This window comes from Leguminivora glycinivorella, chromosome 20 (genome assembly GCF_023078275.1).
Source record: "Leguminivora glycinivorella isolate SPB_JAAS2020 chromosome 20, LegGlyc_1.1, whole genome shotgun sequence".
In the NCBI taxonomy this organism is placed as follows: domain Eukaryota; kingdom Metazoa; phylum Arthropoda; class Insecta; order Lepidoptera; family Tortricidae; genus Leguminivora; species Leguminivora glycinivorella.
Window position 1 is genome coordinate 12,353,620 of NC_062990.1, and position 10,028 is coordinate 12,363,647.

At 37.9% G+C, this 10,028-nt stretch overlaps 1 protein-coding gene across 1 annotated transcript; it reads left to right on the plus strand.

The window, feature by feature from the left end:
• Window positions 1-899: 899 nt before the first annotated feature.
• Window positions 900-9,087, plus strand: LOC125237245. Its single transcript, XM_048144260.1, has 8 exons — window positions 900-966; window positions 1,693-1,713; window positions 2,525-2,551; window positions 4,119-4,181; window positions 5,046-5,123; window positions 6,236-6,286; window positions 8,167-8,240; window positions 8,998-9,087. Exons 2-8 carry the CDS (start codon window positions 1,699-1,701, stop codon window positions 9,059-9,061), a joined length of 372 nt encoding a protein of 123 aa, XP_048000217.1. The 5' UTR covers window positions 900-966; window positions 1,693-1,698; the 3' UTR covers window positions 9,062-9,087.
• The last annotated feature ends 941 nt before the right edge of the window (window positions 9,088-10,028 follow it).

A 10,028-nucleotide genomic window follows, 5' to 3' on the forward strand; every position in this document is an offset into this window, starting at 1 on the left:
GTAACACATTATTATTATAAGAAATGCAAAATTGACTGTAACTTGCTACACCCTCATCAGGGTCCATGAGAGACTGTAATATTATTTATAAAAACTGTATAAATACCATGGTTGCAATAAAGAATATTATATTATATTATATATTGTATTTACAGCGGGATAATTTCGACTGCGGGAAATTTTCAACAATGTTTGATTGTTGAAAATTGCCCCCAAGCGAACGATGATCGATGCGACTCGACTGAGCACTATTTTTAACTTTAGCTCCATATATTTAAGGCCACTGAAAACGCGCATACTGGTCATACATGACCAGTGGACACTCTGTTTAATAATGATAAAAAAAGTAAAACATAGCAAAAGAAAAACGACCTGAAAGGAATAGAGAGAATATGTATAATTTAAATGTATCGAACTTGTATTACCTCCGGCATGTACAAAACAAAGGGAATTTCATTTTGCCTCACCCAGTGAGCAAATACCTATTTTGGTCACTGGGGATCGATTTTTGAGTCTCACGCGTTCGAATTCAGAAAATTATCACTGAAAATAATAAGCAAGTCACTGTTTTCAGCCGGTATTTTAGTGACAAAATCCCGTATGCGAGATTCAAAAATCGCCCCACTGGTTTTAAACAGCAAAGTGAGCTTGTTCCAGGGGGCAGATTTTTGAGTCTCACGGCGTTCGAATTCAGAAAATTGTCACTGAAAATAATAGGCAATTCACCGTTTTCAACCGGTATTTTAGTGAAAGTGAGACTCAAAAATCGGCCCCCAGGCATTGAAATCAAAAATGACTGTAAACGTAGAATGACCCCAGTGTCCTAGCTACAGACATGTTTGTAAACCCGACACGCGCCTAACGAACAGCATGGTAATTATTAATTCATAGATGTGGTTACTGCTACTGTGGACACTCGTGCCTTGTGTGTGGGGAATAGAATATTACGATGACAGCAATGAACACGTAAGATTTTATTTGTTAATTTTTGTCCCTTTCTAACAATGTCAAAAGCGCTGCCAACTTATGTTAGAGATAATGAAATTCTATCGAACGTAACGGAAAGTCTATCGAACTAGTATTAGGCACTGGTCCCACCGCGAGCTAGTAAGCTATGAGCTATCGGCTATAAAAACGAACAAGAGATACTTAAGCACCGCCGTGCAAATAAAGGAGACACGGCGATGTTTATTCAATAATTTATTTCGGAAAAAATCCATAGTGTTAGTGTACATTCCCTTAAACCTATGTTAGTTACATTTACATATTATTTATTACATCTAAAAAAAAAAAATCGTTTATAGTTAGTTAGTTACTCACCCAGCGGTGAGCTATCAATATCGCCGTGTCTCTTTTATTTGCAAGGGAGTGCTTATCTTTTGTTCGTTTTTATAGCCGATAGCTCATAGCTTACTAGCTCGCGGTGGGACCAGTGCCTTAGGCCGATAGTCCACTATCATATGTTTATCACAAAAATATGATCATAAGCAACATGCCGTCCTTTTTCTTCACGTTGGAGAAAAAGGGAGGCATACAGACCTATGATCATATTTCTATGATAAACACATGATAGTGGACTACGTATGAACACGTATGATTTTACATGCAAATTTTTTACCCTTTCTGACAATTTCAAAACCGCTGCGAACTTAAGTTGGTCCTGTTTCAGTAAGAATTTTTGTTATTTTTCAGATAAAGATGCTGAAACAAAAGGTTTGTTAACAACTTGTTACAGTATACTTCAGCAGTTCTCAAAAAGTTTGTACAAAAGTTTTAAATTTGCTAACGTGGCTATACGTTAGCAAATTTAAAAAAAAAATCTTAACAACAAAATAGGAATTAAAAAAAACTTTTTCCTTAAGACTCTACCGGAGTGAAAATGCTAAAATGGAAAGGAGCCCCCTTTTCAATTTGGGAATTTTAGTAAAATATAGGTACTGCTGTACTGTACAGTACTGTATACTTACTAGGTACTAGATTTATCGAAAAAAAATTGTCCATTAAGAACAACTCAGCTGTTAAAAGATATTGCGAAAAAACCTTCCGCTCTCGACTGTTTCCTCCTTCAAAACTTAATCAATCGTAACGAAATTTGAGAATCTGAACAACAATGAAATAATCTGTATCGGACCGTTTAGTTTTTTTTTTGGCTAATTATTACCACTCTTGAGTATCACACCTGTTCTTGTGCCGTAATGAAAAAGGCCGTTTTTGGAAATTTTTGTCTTTAAAAATATAAAATATCAAAAAAATCAAAACGGTCCGACACAGATAAAAATAATAATAATCTGTGTTGATAAAATCATTGCTCTATCTTCAAAAACCAGGGAGGAAATAGTCGAGAGCGTTTGTATGGAGAATCGAGACCTCCTGTATCGTCTTCATTTATTACAATTTTTTTGAAAACTGCTGACTCATTCTCCTTGCGTTTGCCAGGGCTCACGAGAGCCTGGGCTGGGCCCTGGGGTCCACTTGGACAAGTAGTCTCTTAAACTAAAAATAATTTGCTAATTTCTTGTTTTAGCTGAAATTGTTGGATTCCAAAGAAGAGGTACGTTATACAGGTTGTTCTTTTAATGTTATTATTCCTTTAATGGCTTGGCTCTCATGGACTGTGTGAGGAATGCACGAGGAGGACACGCTGCGCCGATCCCAAAGTGACAGATACGAGAGATATGAGAGATTTGACGACCGATGGTGGTATTTTACCAGTAATATAATATATCATGTCTGGTGACCATACGCGCTTCATAATGCCTTGTCTGTGTGCGTCTTTTAGTTACATGGTCTGAACTAATTATATATTGGGTTGGTAAGAAAGTAATGAGCTATCGATTGAATTCCACACAAAATTTTTGAGAGAGTTCTAGAATCTTCTATGGTCGAAAGTATATAAAGGGCGAGTCGCACAGTTTTTCGTCAGTCATTCACTAGCTGTCGCCGAGCTAATATAAGGAAGAAAATGGACGAATTAAAAGTGCATGTAAGGCATTGCTTACTATATGAATTTCAGTCTGGCCATTCAGCCGCCGAAGCAGTGCGTAATATATGTCAGCGTGTTGCTCCTGAAGTTGTGTCTGAGGCCACGGCGAAACGATGGTTCCAGCGGTTTCGTAGTGGCGAATTTTCATTATCAGATCAACCTAAGTCTGGTCGACCGGTGAAGATTGATGTAGCCAAATTAAAAACCTTAATTGAAGGAGGTCCGAGGCTAACGAGTCGTACTCTTGCTACCGAGTTAAGCTGCTCTCATGTCACCGTAGAAACACATTTACACGAGTTGGGAAAAAACTACAAATACAGTGTTTGGATACCGCACGAACTTGATAGAGATCAACTAAACCGCCGTGCCGATATCTGCATACAACTTCTGTCTTTTCGCCGCACATTCAACTGGTTGGACCATCTTATCACTGGAGATGGAAAATGGGTCTTATATATAAATCACACACGCAAACGTCAGTGGCTAGCTCCAAACGAAAAAGGAATAGAGGCACCAAAAACAGAGCCTCACCCGAAAAAAGTTATGCTGTCCGTTTTGTGGGATATTCATGGTATTATTCACTGGGAACTCCTACCAAGTGGAATGACTGTTACCGCATCAGTATACTGTAATCAGCTTGAAAATTTAAACCAAAAAATCTGTCAGAATCGTCCACAGCATGCTAAAGTTTTTTCTTACACGACAATGCTCGCCCACACATTGCAAAAGTGACTCGGCTAAAGCTATTGGAGCTAGGTTGGAAAGTGATACCTCATCCACCGTACTCTCCAGACTTGGCACCTACGGATTACGCATTGTTCAGATCGCTAAGCAATGCCTTGAATGAAAAAAAGTTCGATGATCAAGCCCATCTACGACAGTACATAGCTGAGTTTTTTGGATCTAAACCTAAGAACTTCTTCGCCGATGATATTCATTCTTTACCAGAACGATGGAGACAAGTAGTAGATAACGAAGGCCGTTATATTTTTGATAAATGATTAAAATAATAAATTAAATAAAAATTACAATATTGGTTATGATTCGCTCATTACTTTCTTACCAACCCAATACTTATGGTTTAAGACATTTATTTTCTCATAAAGAATTATATAATGTTTTTTCCTAAGAACAGTTTGTGATCGAAGACGGCTCAGGAGAAATAATTAATATTACTCCAGATGATACCTCAGTTAAGGTACGTTCAACCAATTATATTGCAATACGTTCAACATTTGAGACATTACCAATTTCTGTTTTATAAATTGAAATAGATATCATACATGATATATCATAGATGTCATGGTGCGCAGGGTGCGCGTCAGCACCAACAGCATCCTACAAATGATAGCGGGCAGGGTTGACTGTCCCTATTTAGCGCACTGCGAGGGATTGCATTCCCCAATGAGTGTTGTGTTGTTTTAAATTTAAGATTGTATGCACTAACCCCTTAGTTTGTAAGTCCTACTAATAACATATGTGTCCATGGTTACACGAAATAAAAATATTCATTCATTCATACACGAAAGAAAAAACGACAAGGCCCACTGGTGGCCGGGCCGAGCCGGGAATTTTTTGTGTTCGTTTGAGAAAACCGGCGCTGGCGCCTAAGATGGCCCATCGTTATTGTTATTTTTCTCATTTTCAATACAAACTTGAAGTTTCGTTTATGATACTAACTAACATGGATACATTATTTAAGATCTTAGATGCCACTGATGCCAGTACCTTCCCTTACCTAGTCTACTATATACTTAGATAATAGTACATTACGATACAAGTGCGTAAAACAGGAAATTCGAAACGAGTGGCACTACATTTCGACACGACAGATCGAAACCTCGGAGTACTGAAAAACGTCGTACGATACACGTGCGAAAAGGATATTCGCAACTCGTGTCGACTCTCTGCCGACTCCCTTCGGTCGTGTTTTAATTTATCGCCACTCGTTTCGAACTTCCTTTTTTCGCACTAATGTATCGTTGGAATTTTTTTTTGTAAATTTTTGAATAAAGGTATTTAATATTAAAAATACTTAATTGAAACGTTTATTTTAAAACAGGTGAAGGAGTTTGGCGACGGAAAGCTAGAACTATGCCTGCCTAGCCTAGGGAGAGAATACTGCGTTACTGTACAGAAGGTAATTTTATCTTATTTTAAGCCTCCGCCACACATAAAGCGTTTTGATAGCGTAGCGTTAGCGGAGCGCAATGATAGCGGTGCGCTCGCAATCCGAGCTCGTTAGTTCCCGCCCTGGCGTTGCGCCCAGCGGACGCCGCTAACGCTCCGCTACCGCTCCGCCTACGCTATCAAAACGCGCATGTGTGGCCGAGCTTTTATACCACGTCGGTGGCAAACATGTACACGTACAGTCACCGGCATTCACATCTTGTTTGAAATGTCATTCGAAGTTGTCAAATGATTAAAAACAACGACTGTACCTATGGACGCCTGCAACACAAGGGGTGTCACTTGCGCGTTGCCGACCCTTTAGAAACTTGTACACTCCTTATTATGCCCTTTTCATATCTGTGGGATACACATGGGTCGGAACCCATTGGGATCTTTTGTGCAATGAATATCTTTGCTACGAACTGTGATAAGTGTCACTGTCAAACTCAAGTGACATCCCAACTGAAAGATTTTTTTGTTATAGTGGTAGTTCTAAATCAGCTATTTGACGTCACTTCCGCTTTAAACTATTTTTAAGATTTTTTATACTAAAAATACGGAAAAAAATTAAAAAAAATATATTTATGTGATCTACAAGCGTATATCTCGAAATGGTTTTCGACTTAGAGACATTGAAATTTTTGAAACGTTGTCAATTTCGCTGAATAATTAGATTAAATTGATGTTATTTTTGCAACAAACTACTTTTAAAGAAAACTATATTTTTCAAATAAAGGTGTTTGTATACGAATTATTTTCATTTTTGAGGGCCGATTTTTGAGTTTCACGCGTTCGAATTCAGAAAATTATCACTGAAAATAATAGGCAAGTCACCGTTTTCAACCGGTATTTTAGTGAAAGTGAGATTCAAAAATCGGCCCCCAGAAGGTAAATAAGTATTTGTGAATACAAATTCAGTAGCGATGGTGACCTAGGTAAGAGAGTGCGAAGTGCGACGTTCAATCCGGATTCCGGAGGTCGTGGGTTCGAGCCCCGGGTCGTGAGTTTTCCGGAACTTACGTAAGAAATTTATCGTAATTTGATAACTAATTTGTGTTATACTTATGAATAATTTTTCAGAAGCAGCGGCCAAGCTATGGAAACTCGGAAGTGAAAGGAAAACTACAACTGGTATGTATCCATAACCCACAATCCAAATAGCAGCTCACTTTTAGAGACATAGTTCTTGAGACCATGAGCATCCGCATACCGCTCCACAGACTTACCAACGTCCTCAGGGCGCTGATCAATGGCTCAACAACGCCATATATATCTCTTATATTTAATTTAGGATTACAAGTACATTTTACTCCGTTCCATCAAGAAAAAAAATGAACAAGATGGCGCTACACATTTTAGTTGGCTAGTCTGTGGTCAAGAGTAAGCTCATTTTTAGGGTTCCGTAGTCAACTAGGAACCCTTATAGTTTCGCCATGTCCGTCTGTCCGTCCGTCCGTCCGTCCGTCCGTCCGTCCGCGGGTAATCTCAGTAACCGTTAGTAAAGCTGAAATTTGATACCAATATGTATATCAATCACGCCGACAAAGCGTAAAAATAAATAAAAAACCGGCCAAGTGCGAGTCGGACTCGCGCACCGAGGGTTCCGTACAAACCTGCAAGGTTTACAAAGTTATTTCATTACGACAATCGAGTCATAACTATGGTATTTTTATTGCAAAATGAAATTCATAACATTACAATGGGGAAAGATGGAGGAGCATAAATTTAAGACAAAGATCTCTTTATCGTTTAAGTAATCCTTTATTTTATATTAACACATATCATTTATCTATAATATAACTGAAACACTAAAAATTTAAGGTTTTCGGAATTTTTCCTTTATGTGTGCTATAAAACGTTGCTTCATGCCAAATTTCAAGATTCTAGGTCGACTGGAAGTACCCTTTAGGTTTTGATTCCCTTGCGAGTACTTGCGAGTTTCAAAATATGCAGCTTAAATTGCTGTTTCTTTTGATTGCGTTGACATAGAAGTTTGATTTTGTTACAGCTTAAAGGTATTATAGACCTGAGTATTTGGAATGAATTTCAATTTAATACCTCTACGCGTTTATGAGGAAATGGGTAGTAAGGTTAAAATTATAAAAAAAAAATATATTATGTGATGTAACTAAAAATTTATGGTTTTCGTAATTTTTCCTTTATCTATGCTATAAGACGTTGCTTCGTACCAAATTTCAAGATTCTGAGTTCACGGGAAGCACCCTGTAGGTTTTGATTCCCTTGCAAGTGTCGAAAATTTGCGGCATAAACGGCTGTATCTTTTGATTGCGTTGGCTTAGAAGTTTGATTTTTTCACAGCTTCAAGGGACAGTAGACCTGGTAATTGATATAAATTTCAGCTTCATACCTCCACGCGTTCCTGAGAAAAAGGGTCTTGACAGACGGACGGACGGACGGACAGACGGACAACAAAGTGATCCTATAAGGGTTCCTTTTCCTTTTGAGGTACGGAACCCTAAAAATGGAAAAAAATGTTTTATTAGGGTAGGGGGGGGCTACATGTAAACTGGGGGCTGATAATTTTTTTTCATTCCAACCCCAACGTGTGATATATTGTTGGATAGGTATTTAAAAATCAATAAGGGTTTACTAAGATCGTTTTTTGATATCGTTAATATTTTCGGAAATAATCGCTCCTAAAGGAAAAAAAAGTGCGTCCCCCCCCTCTAACTTTTGAACCATATGTTTAAAAAATATGGAAAAAAATCACAAAAGTAGAACTTTAAATTGTTTTGAACTTGATAGGTTCAGTAGTTTTTGAGAAAAATACGGAAAACTACGGAACCCTACACTGAGCGTGGCCCGACACGCTCTTGGCCGATTTTTTATTATAAAATAAATAAATAAAAGTGAAAAAAGTCTCGGCTAGATGGCGCTAATACAAATTAATATTTGTCAATTTTAACATATATCAAGTTAAGAATATATATTTATAGGCATCTAATTGTATCGATCCTCTTTGCTATATCTAGTCATCTAGTCATTTTCAGGTGGAATGCATTTTGAAAAATATCGCCGTTGGGTGGCGATCTGCAGCGACACTTTGTTGGGACAACAGAACCAGGTAATTAGGTACATATTACCGGAGGTAATTAATTAAATTTCACTTCTAGATCCACTCGCTACGCACGAGGTTCAATATTGGAATCTTTCGCTTGCTCGGGTATCAATATATACAATTATATACATATATTTTTTTTTTAATTTATTGAAAACAAAGATTACAGTTTCTAATCTTTTCACCAAACTTAGACCGTTTACATTATGCGATCCGATATCGGATGTCGGAAGGATTTCCCAAGTTTTGTAACACATGGGATATCGGTCCGACATCCGATCCGATATCGAATGTCGGAAGGATTTCAATAAAACGAGCGGTTTAAAAACTCTAAGATATTACGCCTATAATGTATGAAATATCGGTCCGACATCCGATATTGGATCGGATAATGTGAAAACGCACTTAAGGTCAAAAATTAATAATTGTTTGTTTACATACATATGTACTTTGACCAGTTTTTATTCTATACTAGCTTTTTCCCGTGGCTTCGCTCGCGTTAGGAAGAGGCAAAAAGTAGCCTATGTCACTCTCCATCCCTTCAACTATCTCCACTTTAAAAATCACGTCAATTTGTCGCTCCGTTTTGCCGTGAAAGACGGACAAACAAACAGACACACACACTTTCCCATTTATAATATTAGTAATTATGGATGTCAGTGAAAACTTGTTATTGGCTCGTTGCTTCTATGTTACAAGACTTATAAGCCTTTTTGTAAGTTTAGCTGTAAGTTTTCCTAATAGATAAAATAACTCTTTACAGACGGGATTACCCTCGGACTTTTCGCCTGCAGCCAATAAGTGAAACCATCGCAAGCGTAGAGTGAAGTAAAATACTTATACATCAATAAAACTCCGTTTTTAATTATCAAAACACTACCTCATCCCGAAAAATATTTACTAAACAATTATAATTATATTTTACTAGCTTCTGCCCGCCGCTTCGCTCGCATTAGAAAGAGATAACCTAACCACAAAAATTAAAATTTTGAAAAACCCTCGACCGCGACACAGTAGACCGATTTTCATGAAACATGGCTAAGAGCACTCCTGAATTGCGAAAAATATCTTGTTAATTGGTGTAAGCTTTTGTGACTTTTCATTACAGAAGAGTCCTTATGCTTCAAGTGCAACGGAAGTTTTCATCTAATAACAGAAATTCGTCCTAATTGCAGATGAGACAAAAGGACTCTTAAATGCGTGGAACACCACATACACAAATAAATTGAATTATTTGCCATTAGACTTTCTCAAGGCGCTACTTAGGCACTGGTCCTACCGCGAGCTAGTAAGCTATGAGCTATCGGCTATAAAAACGAACAAAATATAAACACCCCAAATAAAAGAGACACAGCGATTTTGATAAGTCACCGCCGGGCGAGTAACTATAAACATCGCCGTGTCTCTTTTATTTACACGGGAGTGATTATCTTTTGTTCGTTTTTATAGCCGGTATCTCATAGCTTACTAGCTCACGGTGGGGCCACTGCCTCTATAACTGGAGGATTGTACTTACTATAATTGCGCTATGACATAGTGTTCTTCAAAAAGCAGGTATTTGGGTTCTCAAAGTTCGGCAACGCATAAGTGGCTCCCTGATGTTGCTTATATCCATGGACGGCTATAACTGCTTCCCATCAGGCGACTCGTCTGCTCGTTGTCTGTTTTTATCATAAAAAAAATAATCATTCCAAGTAGGTACCTAGTGGAAATTGCGGTGAAAAGCTAATAATACTGTGACAATGTGTTGAGGATGAGAGATAGGAATTGGGGTGGTACTCACAGCAAGTCCTT